The sequence below is a fragment of the Musca vetustissima genome, unplaced genomic scaffold (genome assembly GCF_032173495.1).
Source record: "Musca vetustissima isolate MV318-11 ecotype Yass unplaced genomic scaffold, APGP_CSIRO_Mvet_v1 utg39152, whole genome shotgun sequence".
Taxonomy (NCBI): domain Eukaryota; kingdom Metazoa; phylum Arthropoda; class Insecta; order Diptera; family Muscidae; genus Musca; species Musca vetustissima.
In genome coordinates, this window is record NW_026873326.1 from 74746 (window position 1) to 93790 (window position 19045).

At 34.6% G+C, this 19045-nt stretch overlaps 1 protein-coding gene across 1 annotated transcript; it reads right to left on the minus strand.

Annotated features, from left to right (window-relative positions):
* Nucleotides 1–6630: 6630 nt before the first annotated feature.
* Nucleotides 6631–17227, minus strand: LOC133324369 (aryl hydrocarbon receptor nuclear translocator homolog). The gene is made up of 3 exons (XM_061533216.1): nucleotides 16558–17227; nucleotides 15872–16422; nucleotides 6631–7989 (listed from the first exon to the last, which is right to left on the minus strand). Exons 1-3 carry the CDS (start codon nucleotides 17180–17182, stop codon nucleotides 6640–6642), a joined length of 2526 nt encoding a protein of 841 aa, XP_061389200.1. The 5' UTR covers nucleotides 17183–17227; the 3' UTR covers nucleotides 6631–6639.
* Between the last annotated feature and the right edge of the window lie 1818 nt (nucleotides 17228–19045).

The following is a 19045-nucleotide window of genomic DNA, read 5'->3' on the forward strand; positions in this document are numbered from 1 at the left end:
CAGATGGTGTGGACCCCTGGGGAGCTTCGCGGAGGTTGTGGTTTCGCCCCCCATCAAGGGGCAGAGTGTGCCATATGCATTAGTACAGCCCTTCGGCGCTGGTTGGCCAAATGGCAGGTTTCTTCAGATTCTGCCTGAACGATTGCGTCTGTGTGCATGATATACCCACAAGCCTAATATGCCTTTTAATCTAAAGATTGGTGTATGTTCCTTTGGAACTTTGTCTTTAGCACATGAAGATCTATCCTACCTGGGTGGGTGGAAAATCCGTGCAGTCTGAGATGTTTCCGAAGATAACATTCATATAATTACTGACAACACTTCACCGAATATTATTTCAGTGGAATCCTAATCCCAAACATATTTCTTAGATGACAGAAAATTACAATATCAACTATGCAGGTTTTAATGGATTACGATCTCTATCCTGCGCAGTAGCCGTGACTTTTTTAAATCACCTTGGGAAACACCCTTTCTCACTATACATACGGGTCTTCGATTACCTGTTTCTGAATTCCACATGAATAAAAAACTTTTCCAACACGACTGGTATTCTCTATGTCCTTCAACAACTTTACATGCTGACGGTATGTCAAGGCTCATCATAACTTTATGCTTGGACGATATATTCTGGTTCAGTTCGAATATGTTTGGTAATGGTGTGCAATGCCTTCATAGTACTTTGTTGAGAAAACTTAACTATACTGCCTCAAGTGTCTGCTGCTGACGACAGAAGTAAAATCGGTATCCATGATTTACCGGGCTTTGGGAATTATGTAGATGACTAACGACATATTAAGAGCTGATAAGTAAAAAATTTGACTCCGGGTTCATCCACCTACATTAGAATTTCCGTAGAAATTTCATCTAGGCATCTGCAACATCTTAAAATTACTTACTTAGCTGGCTTATGACAGAACGGTTGTTCCATAAGCCGAGCTTAAAAAAGATTTCCAGGCTCGTCGTTATTGTGCGCATCTCATCCAATGTTCCGAGTTATTGCCTTCTTCTTTTTTTCCATCGGATTTGTGGGCTTCCTCTTCTGCGTGAACCATCACTTGGCTCGCTTTTATATGCCTTTTGAGCTGGGGTATCCTCATCCATTCTCACAAGATGGCCTAGCCAACGAGATGTCAGAGAATATATGGTATAGCTCATTGTTCATTCGACGGCGATATTCACCATCTACAAAGATCGGCTCATAGATCTTCCGGAGAATTTTTTTCTCAAAAACTCCAAGAGTTGCCTTGTCTGCTTGCGCAAGTACCAATGCTTCAGATCCATACAACAGCACGTGTAATATCAACGTCTTGAAGAGTGTGAGTTTGGCCTGGCGGTACAGAGGTATATAAAATCTGCAACATCTTAATATAATTATTATGATCGGTATCGTTATCTCTCAGGAAGTTCTAACAAAATTAGGCCGGAAAATCTTAAAAATAAATCTGTTGAAATGTCCATTTCCTACCTGAGTAATTCTGCCGGGACCGACCTCAAATCTTCACTAAAATCATCTTCTATGGAGCCGAATTTTAATAACACACCACACACGTCTTACCCTTAACAGACGAGGAACACACCATGGATACTACTGTGATTAGCACTACGGTGACAAATACAGTAGCTATCTTGGTGACTCCTCCGAATCAACGAGAGTCCTCTCAGTTGATGAGTAGAGTGTAAGGATTCCTAAACAACGTGCGAAGACCACCACGGTATCCCCTCCAAAAGTGGAGAAGACTGTGAGTGGCCCTATCACATCTAGAAAGTTGTTGGCTGGGACGTCTGAGCCCTCAGCACCCCCATGGGTAAACTGAGCGCTGAGAAACCCCTGACACCATCATCCAAGAAAACTGAGCGTAAGGAACTGTCGAAGTCAGACCGAAGGAGAACACGTAAAACGGCCTCAAAGAAAGCTAATAATGCTCAACCTCCCTCTGCCGAAGTGTCGAAACCGAAATCTAAGATTATGACAATTGGGCAGTTGTTGGTGGATAAACCAAAGGTAGCAAGGCGACGAGCAACAACCTGCTACTAATCTTACGACTGCGTGTAAGATGCACGAAGTACTGCTTCGTACGTGTCGGTAGTGTCGAAAAAGAATCCTGCCAAGACCGTTAAAGGTGTGGTGAAAGCCAAACCCATTGTCTCGAAGCAGGAAGCCCAGAAACCTACACCGGCGACTAGTGACCCTTCTGCTCCACAAGAGCTACTGGAGGATCTATGAGTAGCAATCATGAATTTTAATCAATATTAAATTAATTTGTATTTATCTATTGGTTAAATTAATTTGATACATTTTATTTTACTTGTTAAAGCCTCTCGATTCTCTGAAAACAATAAATTCCTATTTCCAAAAGAAACAAAAAAATAAATTATAATTCCAATTTTTTAGTATATTTTTTATTACTTAATATATATATTTATTATTTTCTCATTATAATTTAGTCATATAAATTTACTATGTGTATATATATAATTAATGCATACCTAAATCTAATTATTTTATTCATATATACTTAAAAAATATACAAACAATAAAACAAAAAAAAAATTAATGAAAAAAAAAATAAAAACAGAACTCAAAGCTACTTTTTATACATATAAAAAACAACAAAAATAATATAAAGGAAAATTTGGACTAATTTTAACTAGACATACACTCACACACACAATTTGTTGTTAACAATTTTGTATATATATAAAAGATTATAAGAACTGGATTTTCCATAATTTTTTATTTCAATTTAGTAACATAAATTTCTAAATATATGTATAAAAAATAAAACAAAAAGAAATATATATATTTTTATTTTTAAAAAGGCAGTATTAAGGATTTTTGTTTTTGTTTTTTTTGTATTTATTTTGTGGTTGTTGTATTTATTTTTTTATACAAATTCCCCAAAAAGAGATTAAATTTGCGAACATTTTAAACGAAATATAGTTATGCTAGTTATTACATGTATATGAAAATTAACAAAGTTTCGAGCACTATATGTAAAGAAAAAAAAAAAAACAGTAGAAACAAACCACTATATACAATAGTAATCATATTGAAGGCAAAGAAAAAAGTGAGTTAAGACATTTTTGTTTATTTTTTTTTTAATTTAGCAATGACAATTGATCAATCGAAAGCATTAAAAATTTTGCATTATTCACATTTATAATAGACCATTTTATGGACATATACTTTCAGTAGGGCTACATCGTTGCATTTCATGCAATTCCGTTTCTTCGAATTAAGTAAGTAAAAACAATTTCACTGTGACCAAAAAGCTGCCAAATCACTAATTATAAGTTCGTGATCGTCAGTGAAGTTGTTAAATTTTATTTAAAAAACATCCTCTCCACACATTCATGTTTTCGATTGAATAATGAAATTGCTAATTCCATTTTAATTATAAATTATTATTGAACTGTTGTTGTTTTTTTAGTATAAGTATAACAAGGACAAACATTTAGCATTTCTCTTAGATATTGGTCGTATAGATTTTTGTTTTTATTTGTTTTATAAACATGTCTCTATGTAGTACGAACTTACTTGTACCCATCTATGTATAAAATTTGAATACTTTAATGTGAACAAAATAAAAAACTTAGAAAATAGTTAAGGAATTGAAAATGTAATTGTTGTTACTATTTAGAGAAAAATATTATTAGAGCTTTGCAAAAAAAGAAGTTTGTTGCCATTTTATTTCGGCAATATACAGCTAATAGACAGACATATGTTTAACAAAATAGCAGCACATTTGTTTTATTATAAAAGCCTATTTGGTGGGTGGCTACTTTTTCAAACTAATTAAAATTTAATTTATCTAAGACTTCTTAATGAACTGAAGATTTTGAAGTAGTACATAAGACGAAAATCCATTGTCAACTCTTGATCTTCAAAATTTTACCGGGCCGTGTATTTGTATGATGAGAAATTATATCCCTAATAAATTTAAATATATGGCATATTCATGATTTGTTTAGGATATATCTCAATCTAAATTTATTTGAGGTTAAATTTAACCAATTTAGTTTTGATCAGGGAGTTCTGCCAGCTTTGGGTGCATTATTTACTTGAACTAGGTGCAATTTATATTTTCCAAAAAATCGCGTTGATATTACTGAGAAAAATACAACTCAATACTAAATTTCTTGCTTTGACCATCTAACTAGTAAAAAAGTGTCATTCGGTGTAGCGGTAGGTAGGTCAAGGATTGTGGTGGAACAAATTTTTTTAATTAAATTTATAATTTTTCAAAATTGTGGAGAAGTTAACCTATAGACTCCACATTCGGATAAGCCATTACGATGTGCAATGTTTTAATCAATTTACAAATGTAAACAAATTTGACACTTTGTGGTGGAGGTACCAGAAGAAGTGGATCGATGGGTCCCATCTACTGCGGACTTGATCTAGATTATTATACGCATTACATTCGCTTCATATGCTTTTTTAATTTTTGCCCCTTTGTGGGGCAGGCTCCAGTAGGAGTGGACCAATATGTTTGGATGAAATTGGATTGAAATTATTTTCACAAAATTTCGAAATGTTGACACTTTGTGGTTGGGAACTATAGAAAAGTAGACCAATAAGCCCCATTTTGGAGCTTGATTTAAGTCTGGAAGAAATATTATTTTGGCTTTGATGGTTTTAAAATAGTAATACCTAACAGACGATACTAGGCGGAAGGGCTTTCCCCTTCAGGCGGTCTGTCCATATGTACATATGATTCGAAGATGACACAGGTGAGGCAGTTTTCTGTGATGAACTTTCAAGAAAGCGGTGTTTTCAAGTAGAAATTCCAGAAATTAGTCATGGAATATGGATTAGGAACGGTGATTAGGTATATCGAAAGTCAAACGGATCACAATTTCGAGAGTAGTTCATGGCTGTCGAATAATTTTGCATGATATATGTCATTCTGTTAGACGTGGTTCGGTTCCGGGTAATAATGCTATAGGAGAAAATAAAATAACTGATGTTCTAAATCGAAGTGGATCGCAGCCGATCAGTGTTGCCCTTTTAGTGCTATATTTAGCGCATTTTAAAATCGTTTAGCAGCAAAAAAGTGATCTAGCATTTTTTCTGGATTTATTAATTTTTCGATATTTTTGTTTTCATTCCAAAAAAAAAAAATTCCGCTTCTCGATTTCATATTGAAATTTCCCTATGTTTCCGATGTAATAAAGTGTCAGCACATTTGTAAACAAGTAAAAAAGTCCTAAAGTTCGGCCGGACAGATGTATTTTTAAATTAAAGTCTCTTTAGTCGGAAAAAGGTTCTACAACCTTTATAATACGCAAATAGAAAATTGTACGCATAAATAGGCTGTATGTATGTTCTACCCCACAAGGGACCAGAGATTGCAGATAAAACCTTCAGAAAAGTGAAAATAGGGTGGTACTGTTATATAAAAGTTATACCAAAACGGTATTCATTTTTTTTTGCACCGATATATCCCATTTTCAATACCAAACATCGTAGTAGTAGTAGCAATGTATTTACAGAATTTCAAAGCTTTGCCTTCAATATTGCGAGCTGTATGGTTACTTAAACAGACGGACATGGTCTTAGGTTCATATTGCGAGGTGCTCTAAACAACATTAATATATACTATCCCCCGTTGTAATGAAGGGCATATTGAATTTTTAAGAAATACAGACCTTACTACTAGGAACAAAAAAATTCTTTCTATATTTTTTCAGCACTTTTTTTGAAACTTTTCAGAAATGTTTAGAACTTTATAGAATTTATTATCAACAACATTTTGGCAACACTGCAGCCGATTGATATTTCAGTTGACGACAAAATCTGCAAAATTTACTGCCAAAAACCTGGAGCTAGGTGGAATAAAGAAGCTTGACATAACCTCATGAAACTGGCTGTAGGAATCATATATCCCATGTTTAAGTGGGAAATCAATGAAGTGTAGTATTACCGTCTATGTGAAGATGAAGAGGAGATGGAATGATCGAACATCTACTTTGTAGATGTCCAATGCCCAATGATTGGTAGATATAAGATTGTCATTCTGATCATTTAGACGTCACTTTACCTTCTCTCTCCCTTTCATTATTTCTTTATGAAGAATACAATGAGACACTTGGCTCTCAAAGTCCTTTAACATATTCAACCAATTCAAAGCTGGCTAATGAAGGAAAGGTTTATATTGGGGTTTTCTGGGCCCCCGATGCGCCAATTTTTCTTGTTAACGTATTCATCATATATTTTATTCTGAACAAGAATATGCCAATATACATTGTGCTTGATTAATATTCCAATGAATTGCTACTTTCTGGGCAAAAACAAGGTTAATTTTAACCTATGAAATAAAGAATTTCCAAAAAAACAAAATATTGTTGAGAGTTGACTCTGTCATTCACTACTCACTTGCGGCTTAAGAATCTTTCCACCAACTAGACAATAATACACTGCTATTATTAAATAAAAAAGAAAATAATAAACAATAAGAATAACTAACACATACAATTTTATATATAAGTTTTACCTATATATCGTGTGTTGAACAATAGATATATATGTAATAAATTACTTACATACAAAACACCGTTTCATACATCATGTTATTATATATGTATATAAATAAGTAATTATTTTGTTTTTTTTGCAAATTTTGTTTAATATAACTAACAATTATCCGACGAAGATAGATCTTCTTCTGTTCGATTAGGCGATGTTTTTATAAATTGTTCCTTATAAACATCATATTCATTTTTTATGTTCACTAAAAACTCATTTTGTTGTTGTTGTTCCACAATAATGGCATCCAATTGGCTATTGAGTTGTGTGGCCATGGTACCGCGATGTTGCAGCAAATTTGATGTTTGGACGTCAATGCGATTCAAAGATTCGCCAACGTGGCGCAATGAATCGGATATGAAATTGTGAATATCTGAACTGTTATCACTTTTGATGGCAGGAGAAATACATGTTGTTGAATGAGGTGAGGACATTGTTGTTTCAGACATACAAGATAATGGTGATAATCGGGAGAGACGTCGCTTTGTGGCAGGATGACCACCACCACCACTTTCAATTGTATCTGAATGCAAACGTTTTAAAACTGCTGTTTTTGTTGTTTTTTGAGAATTATATCTATCAGGTTGTTGTTGTGTCTGCGTTCTTTGCATTATTATTTTTGTTGTTGTTTGAGCAGTTTCAAAATTTTCAGGTGTGTGAGGAGGGATACGGGTTTCAGTTGCATTGGCATCTTGGCACATACTACGACTGTTGTTGTTACTACTGCTACTGTTGCTACGCATCTGTAAGACACTGGGACGATGTGGCGCTGTTGTTGTTGGCGACTCATAACCAGTATCTATTGTTTCGTTTGATGTATTTGCCTGGTCACCATCCTCAGAGGCTGTAGGTGTTGCACAGCCGCCTGATCCTCCTGGACTATGTTGTTGGGCATTGGATTTCAAGACTAGACTCTTTGCTGCCGTTGCTATTACCACACTAACCGATTTGGATATTGAAGTTTTCACCGATGATGGCTCGGGCGGCACCAATGCCAATGGCGGTGTACTGGTATGCCGTTTAACATCATCCTCTGAATGTATCTCGTCCACAACACAGGTATTTGTTTGTCGCTTCTGTAAATTTTCTATTAAATATAAAACTATTTTCTCCAACTGTTGTGGATTCTGTGAGGCGGTAGCATCTTGCACTGTTCCTGTCGGAACTTTGGCATTGATGATAATTGAAAATTTATTTTTCATTTCTTGCACTTTTCTACGACCCTCTTCTTCGTCCAGCAGGGTGTTGACACAGACGAATGAGTGAACCTTATTTGTCTGGCGATCGATTTCTAAATATCCTCGCGTTCGTAGATAAATAAAATTGCCATTTCGTGAAAGCAGACGATAAAAACTTTCGCCGGTATCACTGTTGCAATCGTACATTTGCCGAAGGGCAACAATTACCCAACGTACATCGTCTTGGTGCATAAATGAGAAGGGACTTAAATTGCGAACCTAAAAAAAGAAAGAGAGTAGAATTCAAATTTAAATTATGTCAAGTTAAAATGCAATCATTTTATTTAAAAATTTGTTCGAAATCTGAAGAATGGTTATATAAGTATATTTTCTCATGAACTTCGAAATCGAAATCTTCTTGAAACCATACTAAAAACGCGTTTTAAAAGTACTGGAAAAGATATCCTTCATTTTTTCAAAGGCTGTACAATTTTGAGCTTCCAACAGTCTTGAAAGGTCTTAATGATAAAAAAAGTAAAAATGTAGTAAAGTTAGGCCGGGCCAAACTTTTTAACATCCTGGGGTATACCTAAAAAATGGGTTAATTTTGTCGTCATTTCTATGAAGTGAAAAAATGTAATACCAAATTACAGACACCCATATTTCCCTTTATTAGTAGATTATGTCAAAAAATGATCTATATTCAAAATTTGTTTTACTCTTCAGGAAATCGAAACGAACCAGTAAGACGTTGGTCTAAAGAGTAAAACGTTGGTCTAAAGAGTTCGATGATCCCTATGTGACCAAACGTTCGACTTACCGTGGAATGCTGTTGGGTACTTTGGAGTCCTCTCTACAAATGTTATTCTGACAAATTAGAATCCGTTCAAAAACAATTTCTTCTTTTTGTTCTTAGAGGTTTACCATGGAATACAGATTTAGCTCTCCCGCCTTATGAAAATAGATTGAAACTCCCAACTCTTGACAGAAGACGTTTAATGCTCCGCGCAACTTTTATTACTAAACTTTTAAGAGGCAATATCGCTTCGAGTTTTTTAGTTGGTGAAATACAATTAAACGTAACTCCACGAAACACGCGTAACTACATTCCACTTAAACTTTCTTTAGCAAAATCTAAATATGAATTAAATGATCCCTTTCGTGCTATATGCGAGGTTTATAATAAGCTTTATAATTGTATACCATTTTACGACTCTGTAGATGCAATAAAAATGCAATCCTTCGTATGTAGTTGTTTCTTGTTTTGTCCTTGTTCGTAGTAAATACACATATGACCGGCTGAAAATGTTTGTAGCCGGTAGTTTTCCTACCATCATATCCCTCCATTGTCCGGACTATGGGGTGTACGTGCTCCTCTCGTTATGAGGAGGTGGCCCCCTCGGTCTACAGGGGCGGGAATGAGTGGAGTGGAAACGATCGAAAAAAATAAATGTAGTAAATCATACGCATTATCACTAACCTCAGCCTCAGTACATTGTACTAAATCGTGTGCCAGTCGTACAAACTTTAGGTCTTTAATGCACAATTAACATAAAATCGGAAGATAATATATAATGGAGCTATATCTAAATCTGAACCGATTTTCACAAAACTTAGCACACATCATTCTAGACTCAATTCAGTATGCTATGCCAAATTTCGAGCAAATCGAAAGATGCATAGGGACTTTGGTGCACCATTTTCATTAAATCGGACGAAAATATATATGAGAGCTATATATAAATCTGAACCGATTTTTACGAAACTTGACACACATCATTCTAGACTATGCCAATTTTTTTACAAATCGAAAGATATATAAGAATTTTGGTGCATCAATTACATTAAGTCGGGAGCTATATCTAAATCTGAACCGTTTTTCACGAAACTTAGAACTCATCATTATTGACTTAATATGATACCAAATTTCGTCCAAATCGAAAGATTTATAAGGACGGTGGTGCACCTTTTACATTAAATCGGACGAAAATATATATGTGAACTATATCTAAATATGATCTGATTTTTTCCTCCAAATGGATGAGCTGTGCCAAATTTCATTCAATTCGGATCATAAATGCGAGCTATACATTGTTAACAATTGAACATCAACAGACGGACGGGCATACATAAATCGACTCAGAAAGTGATTCTTTGCATGTTCTCAAAAGGAACCATGGGTCTATATCGTTTCCTTTTGCCTGTTATAAACATATGCACAAAGACATAATACCCTGTACCACAGTGTGGGTATAAACATTACAGCTTTGGTTAAAAACGTTGCATCTATGACAATGAAAATGGGGTCAAAACTTTATATGAAATCATGGACCTATACTTTTTTACGTAGAAAACGAAATAGAAAATTACATGAGCCGTACCCTTATAACCACAATTTTCATCACATCGAAAGCCGAAATCAGCCTCCCGCTGTACATCATCGTCGATGCTATGCAGTTTCTTATCCGAAACGGTTTATTGATGCTGATCAAGCGACGAAATTAGGAGTAGAAACAAAGTCCTCAAATCGCTTGCTGGTTTAGCTCTTTGGATGTTGTCGAAGACAACTTGTTGACACCCATAAAAAGCAATAGTTGGTAAACTATGCGACGACAGTGTGTAAGCGATACGTTTACACTTGAGTTGACGGAGGAGTTCGTATCTGTACATCGTCCCAACAGTATGTTGTCGTTGCAGTACCTGCTTGGGTATTATGGTGAAATCATCCATCCCATTACCTTTAAGATAGGATTACAACATCCAGGCACGTGAGGAAAAACCTTCATGATCTAGAAAAAGAGAGAGAGAGGTCTAACGGTACAAGAGAAACCACTCCACATACCACAGATGTAGAACATCTGTTAATTCCCATACCAAAATGCATCCTCAATTCCAAGTTATAATCTGCAGTATTAGACGGAATGAATTTTTTGCATTACTAAACGAATAGCAAACAATTGTTTACTTTTTGCCGTTCAGCAAATAATCTAAACACAATAAGCCAAATAATTTACAAAAATAATAAAAATGGGGGAACTTAAGAATGACGTAGCGTTAATAAAACCAGTTTTGACGAAAAAACGCAACAGCAAAAAGAGAGAAAAATACGTACTTCTTCAAACTCACAAATAAAAAAAAATATAGCTAGCAAATGCACTGATTTTTTGTCAATATGTATGTATATACCTGCTGTTTTATATATTGTATTTAATAATCATTAACATATTCTCATACATTATTTGTTTTGTTGACGCGCTATTTTAAATATGCAACCAAACGGAGATGGAGACAGAGAAGCAACAAGTACTGATATTATATACAGATTTCTTTATCTTCCCTCGCAAACAAAATTGAATATATCTTCATTTTTCAGGTTCTATTGAAATCTACAAATAATAAATGAGTTCAATGGCATTCTTCTTATTCGGTCAAAAACTTGTATTCAAATAAAACAAAATCAATTCTAAGAAGTCAAAAAAAAAAAAATTGTCATCCAGATTTTGTTCAGGGGAATAGTTAAGTACGCAGACTCCAATATTTTTCAATTGAATGATATTATCAATGATACAGAGGAATTTCCAGTGCAGACAAAATTCTAAAAATTAGGAAAAATGTATTTATGTATTTTTTTTTGTATTGAATTGAACGAATTTAAATATTTGACCTTTATCTGTAAGTGAGCCGACCAACATCAATCCATACACATGCCTTTCTGCAACCAATTCTAAATTTCACTTTATTCGGGCAGATTTAGAGTCGTTTGCGTACAATGGGACAAATTTATGTAAATCGATTTATAGCACAATTCAAACATGCTATTCGGTATGCCGCACTGCTCAAAATTTAATCTCAATCAGACAACCGTTCGAAATATGTATAACAGCTATGTAAGGATCATTTCAAATACCTGCTGTTTTATATATTTACCTAAAATCGGACGAAAATATATATGTGGGAGCTATATCTAAATCTGAACCGATTTCAACGAAACTTTTCCAAAGATTAATCCACATTAACTTCAGTACATTGTACAAAATTGTGTGACAATCGGACAAACTTTGGGTTTTTTGTGCACAATTTCATAAAATCGGAAGAAAAGACATATAGTAGCTATATATAAATCTGAACCGATTTTCAGCAAACTTTACACACGTCATTCTAGACTATGTTCAGTACAATATGCCATATTTCGTGCAAATCGAAAGAAATATAGGGGCTTTGGTACACTATTTACATAAAATCATACAAAAATATATATGGGAGCTATATCGATTATTACGAAACTTAGCACACACAATCCTAGACTCTATTTGGTACGCTATGCAAATTTCGTGCACATCGAAATGTATATACGGGCTTTGATACACCATTTACATGACATCGGACGAAAATCTAAATCTGAACCGATCTTCAGGAAACCTAATACACAATATTTTACACTCAATTTAGTAAAATATTGATATATTACATATATCCTTTCTGTCTTTGTGTACCTCTGTTTTAGAATTGGTTCTCTCAAAATAACTCCTAACATGCCTTAACATTACCATTACATTACATACCGTTTTTAAGCCAGGGATATATATGATCGAAAAATATATAGGGACATTGCGGATATTCATAAATCAACTCAGAAAGTGATTCTATGCATATTTTTAAGGCCATGGGTCTATTTTTACTCCTAAATCATGCCCCAACATTTTAAATGGAGAAATCATTAAATAAAAAAATTGTATAAACTTCCGTAATATTTCTAGAAGGCCCATATGGTAGAAAATCAACAAAAAATAAAAAACAAACAGATGGAATTCTACCCAAAATTTAGATTGCAGTATTGAAAGCTTTTGTGTTTTTTTTCCTACAATAGACACTTATTTTTATATTGTTTTTTTTTACCTTTTTACCATTACTTATTCTTACTACAATTTCTTTCGCATATAAGACTACTATTTGCATAAAATTTTTGTTTACTGCAGTTTTGTATTTTTTTTAATGCCGCAGCCTAAATAAAGAAATTCACTAAAAAACGATTTTTATTTTGTTGTTTTGTATTTTATAGTACAAAATCTAAAAATAAATCGTAAATCGTCACTGCAAAATTAGTGGCCAAATTGCGATTCATTATCAAAATGTTGTTGCTATTTAATAAAAAATAAAGAGCAGACACACATACATAGACAACACACAATAATAATATTGAATTTTTGCATTTTATATCTGCGAGTTGATTTTGTTTTGTATTTCTGTTTTTTTTAACTTTTTATTTTGTCTTCTGATAACTAAGATCATGACGGAAAACTGGGGTGAAGTGTTTTGTACTTGGGTAAGGTCCCATAAAGAAATTTCATATAATCTATTATCTATTAGTAGGCATATACATATAATGAATTCTACATACATATTCTGTATGCATAATTCTTATCGTCGGGAATTTTAAAATACATTATGTCTTTTGTTGCATTTGCAATGATGAACTTTGTTTTAGGTAGTACAATTTCAAAATTAATTTTATTTTCTCATATTACGTTTGTACAAGTACAAATAAATTGCAAATTATTATTTACATGTTTAATTATCATGATGTTGTTCGTACTTGCGTTTTTGGAATAAATCATGAAAGAGTTTCTTATTGTTGCAAATAAAATGAAAATATTATTTTGGATATGTACGTATATATATAAAAAAAAGTTATAAGATGCCAGTCCATTGACCTACTATTTCTATGAGTTTAGGATAGGCAGAAATACACCACCATCATTATTGTATCCATAAAAACTCAAATGTCTTTTATTTCCACATAGAATGTTTTTGTAAGTACGATTCGCTAATATAATCTATCTATATTCCCCAAATTTAAAATTAAACATAACAAATTTCATTGATTTATATGTGTATTTATATACAGTAAATTGTTTAACTTGTTTGTTGTCTAATTATTAATTCATATAATGTAATTGAAGATTTATAGCCACGTGCTAGAAATTTGTTAATTAATATATTTGCTGTCATGAGAGGATTAAAACTGAGCCTAAGAGTATTTTGGTTCAATGCACGTGATATCAACAATAACAAATTAAGATTTCTAGGCTTTAATTAATATTGAGATTTTTTTCTCGAGTTGTGCATAAGCCTGGCCTTGTGGAGGTAAAAAATTTGCTGAAAATATGCTTAAATGTCTCATAACATACAAATTATGAAAAGCCTATTACAACATTTACAAAAGTGTATGTAGGTCTTGTCAAATTGTACCAAATTTAGTACACAGTAGTACTAATTTCCAAAACTTTCTACTTAACTCAAAACTACATCTCCATAGTGATCCTAAATCCAAGTTCCAAGATTCCAACTCTATCGGTTCACCTACAATTCAAATGTACCAAATTGAGTACACAGTACTACCAATTTTCAAAACTTCCTACATACCCCAATTCTACACCCCCACAGATATCCTAAATCCAAGTTCCAGGATTCCAACTCTATCGATTCACCCACAATTATACCAAATTGAGTACACAGTAGTTCGCATTTCCAACACTTCCTACCTTACACAAACTTTCACGATTCTCGTTCTATTGGTTCACCTAAAATTCAAATTGTACCAACTTTGGTACCTTTGGTATTAATTTCTTAATCTGAATCCTGACCCCAATACTAAACTTTACAGTGATCCTGACTCCAAATTTTATTGTTCCCACTCCAGCGGTTCACCCAAATCCGAATTGTACCAATTATAGTACGATTTAGTACTTTTCGTACACATAAGTAACAAATTTCCAAAACCACGTACATATCCCAATCCTACACTCCGACGGTGAAGTTAACTAGAAGAAGTGGACGCACGGATCCCATCTTCGGACATTATGAAGGTTTTTTAAAAGTATTATGCGAAGTTGGATCAAATCGGACATTCGTTTGATAATTAATTAACAAATTTTCAAAATATGGTGGGTGTGTTACTAGAAGGAGTGGACCGATGGGTCCCATCTCCATACGTAATCTAGGCATGGTACATTAAATCGGACGAAAATATATAAGGAGCCATTCTAAATCTGAACCGATTTCAACATCAAGCTACTTCAATTTCAATACGCTGTTCCAAATTTTATCTCAATCGGACAAACCTTGGCTTTTTGGTGGTCCATATATGGTAGCTATATGTAAATCTGAACCAATAGCAACAAAACTTCACACACATCAATCAGGACCTAATTTATTACGCTGTGGCTGTTTGGTTCACCCCTTTACATAAAATCGGACGACAAATATATATGGGAGCTATATCTAAATCTGAACCGATTTTCTCCAATTTCAATAGGGTTCGTCCTTATGCCAAATAAGTGAATTGTGCCAAATTTCATCCAATTCGGATATGTGCAAAGAAAATCGTTTTATGGTCTCGGAAAAAAATTCGGGGCTCAAAGGTTTACAGATTTCCTCCAATTTCAATAGTGTTCGTCCTTGGGCTAAATAAGTGATCTCTGCCAAAATTCATTCAATTCGGATCTGTGCAAAGAAAATGGTTTTATGGTAAGAGAAAATAATTCGGGGCTCAAAGGGAGGACATAAACATGCAGCAGATAATTTTTTTCTTCAATTTAAACTTGCAACCACATTTGTATGTACATTTCGCTGTCACTTGTTAATTAATACACCAGTTTTTATGACTTGACGCCGAGTATAGCATAACAAGTAGAGTAAATACGATCCAACATTTCAACTCATATTTATTAATGGTCTTAATATGAGTACATATTTCGGGTTTACTTTAGACTATTTCAAATAAAACTGTTGAATATTTTTAATTGAATCCATATTTCCGAGAAATATAAACGATATATTTGCATTTAAAATTAAGAGCAAATTAAATCTCTCAAATCTCGGATTTTTCAGAAATTTTTAGACAAGGTAGGTTTTGTCTCACTGGTCACGAAAATAAATGACCATCATGTGGAAGTCCATACTTCCCAACTTAAGCCTTAAATCGATTTCGCGTTAAATATACTTATTTGAAAAATATTTCGGTAAGTGTAATAATTAGAGTCACAAGATCCATCATACAGTGTTCATAGATACTTTTAATCGAACCCTGTAACTTTCTTTTGAATAACTCTTCATTTCATTAAAAGAAATAAACAAATAAATCCGCATCATATCGACTTACCTCTTCTTGTAAATAACCAGCTACCAAACCAATACGATGATCACAATCAATAATACGTCCATCGATTAAATGTCGCGTTTTATATTCTAAACGATTAGCTTCCAATGGATAATTAATTATTTTCGCCGGTCGTATAATGCGGGCCATTGCAATAAGAACAATGTCATTACCGCTAACACCATGTAATGCGGCCTGCGCTATGGCATCATGCGGTAATAGATGTGGTATAAATGTAGCGGCACCATCCATTGTTCCCCCTACACTACCAACACCGTTGCCGCCACCACCTGCAGCATTCATGTGCGCCGAAGATGCACTGCGTGACCGGCGTATTAACTGTGATACAATGGGATAACTGCTAGCACCTGTTGATATTGCCGAATAATCACTGCGCCGAAAGCTACCGTCGATTTTAACAAATTCATAGACCTTTTTCGATTCGGAACGTGTTGAGGCTCGCGCCAGACGCACTGTAAAACTTCTCTTATCTAAGCGTAACTTTTCATCAATTTCTTTCAAATAGCTATCATCGTTGTGTATATCATTGTGGTGCATTTGCGACGCAGGTGGCGGCGATCCATAATGTGCATGCGGCGTCTGATGATGGTTGTGGTGGTGGTGATGATGGTGTGTTGTGTAGGAACATTGCTGATTATAATGCGTTTTATTTATTTGAGATTGCGTACCATGGTGATGGTGGTGATGGTAATCCATAAATAAAGACTCAATATCATTGGGTATAAGTTGTTGTCTCAGCAGCTCATGATCATCAGGATGGGTAATTTGCAATAAATTCTGCCCGTACAAATCGGACTGGCAATGACCTAAGAGTTCTTCAACCCTTGAAGAAATCAATACAATTTGTCCGTGACAGGTGAGTGTTATAAAAAAGCCATCGATTAGCTGCAATAGGGCATCGGTCGCGTCGTGAGTATCACCTATAAATAGGGCCCGTTTACGAGCGGCTGCCGCCTTTCCAAAGACATACTGCAGTCTCAGGCCATGAGTGGCATATCGTAATACTGCAGTTTTGTCGGGACGTCGTGGACAATTGGCCACATGTGGCACCATTTTGGCCAATTCATTTATGCTGGCATTCAATTTGTCACGACGTTGTTTTTCGGCCAAATTTCGGGCCTCACGTCCATTTATGGCAGTAGAGGAATTTGCATCGACTGTTGCTGTGGGCGATACAATGGTCGGTGTCACTGGCGAAGTGGGTGTGGAGTTGTCCGAGGAATTGGCCATGGCAGTATTGACTACTATATTAAAGGGATGGTGCACAATCGATTGAGATGGCATAATGTCCATTCTAGTTGGCTCAAAGGATTTGTTTTGTCCACTGTTGCTTGCTCGCACACCTAGCCGTTTTGCAACCAACACAGCAGCTTCGGCAAGTCGCTAGACGAGAAGAGGCGTTTGGTCGGTCGCTCGGGTGGCGCAGCGGAGGAGGTGGAGATGTTTTTCTTCGAATTACGTTTTGTCTCTACTTCCAATTGCTGTTTTGTTTATGCGTACCAAATTTTATCATCAACTATGTTCATCCCACCGCTTTCGTCATGGAAATTTAAATAAATATTGTATTGTGTATTTATTTGTTTCTCTTCTACTTGCTTATCACTATTATTCGTATTTTTATAGACGTTGTTGCTGTTGTTTCTGTCTCTGCTACGGCAATGGCTTTTTATGTTGTTTTTCCGTCAACGTCGTCGTCCCGTCGCACTTTATTTTGTTTAAAATTTCAGATTTCTTCTTCTTCTATACTTTCTTTCTCAATTCGTTTCTATTGTGTTCTATTCTTTTCGTTGTTTATGCGAGTTTCTGATTTTCAAGGTCTTCCTTCTAATTCTCACCCTGCTGGTGTCTGTCGTTTCGTCTCAGCTGACCCTCTTCTACTCTTCTATCAACAATTTATCGGTCTGGCCTGTCTGCCTGCTCCACCACCTACCACCTCCTCAATAACCGACCGTCATCAACATCGTTCCCTCGTCACCGTCGCAGCGCAATTCACCAAAATCCAGCCATTCGACAATTCGTCTGTGTCTGTTGGTGGTTGCGTGTCCAGTTTTCTTTTCAAAACCTTTTCTTCGATTTGTTATTAACACACAATATATACACTTTCGTATTGTTTGTTTATCACTTTGACGTTATGCATTGCCACACAATTAACAATCAATATATTCGTTTTTTCGCTTATTTGGGATATTTTCTTATTGTAATTATATTTTATCATAAATATTTTTACCACTAGTGAACTAGGGTTAAGTAAATCGAGTTTCGACCAATCGATTAATCGATTTTTTGTATTGAAAAGTCAAAATGTCGACTTTTGATCTTTGAGGAGAAAAAATCGCAAAGTCGACTTTTCAAGATCGACTTTGGAATTTCTTTATAAATAATTGGTTTATAATACAAAACCCAACATTTTCTAAAAATTGCACATTCCATGAAGAATGATTTGCTTTTCCAGCAACAAAATATATTTTATCATAAATAATCACTAGAGAACGTAGTCTATTGTGTTTTGAAGTAGATCGCGGGGTAGCATATTTTGGACGCCGTTACCTTGCATGTTGGCGGCGAAGATTTGAGGTATCAATATCTCTGACATGAAAATGATTTGTTTACGGTTATATGATTTTTATTAGTATTTTTCAAGGTACAATATATAGGTACTCCATCGAGAGCCACTGATTATCAGATTAGCTGTCTAAGTTCACATTTGCCACTTGAATTCAACGTTCAAAGTTACCAAACATCAGAAATGTTACTGGGAACTTATTTTGAGAATGTTTTTTTCTTTCAACGGGAACTGTTGGTAAAACAATTAATGAACTAATTACACTAAAAACCACAGCTGGCCAACAAAATTTCCAGCATGGTACAATTCATGATGCAATAATAAGGTGATGTATCACAACAAAAACCTTTGTTTTTGTCTCCATCATCTGTCATATTTTTTCTTATAATATTTCACATTGTTGGCAACATTGCACATTGAATTCAAATAGAAATTACGCACTTTTACAGTTAAAGCGGATTTACATATAACATTTGATCATGATTAAAGGACGAATCTGGATTTATTTTCTTAATCCGGCTAAATTTACCATACAAAATTAAATCATCGTACGGCATGGTTTATTTTAAATCATGATACTACTGAGATGCAAC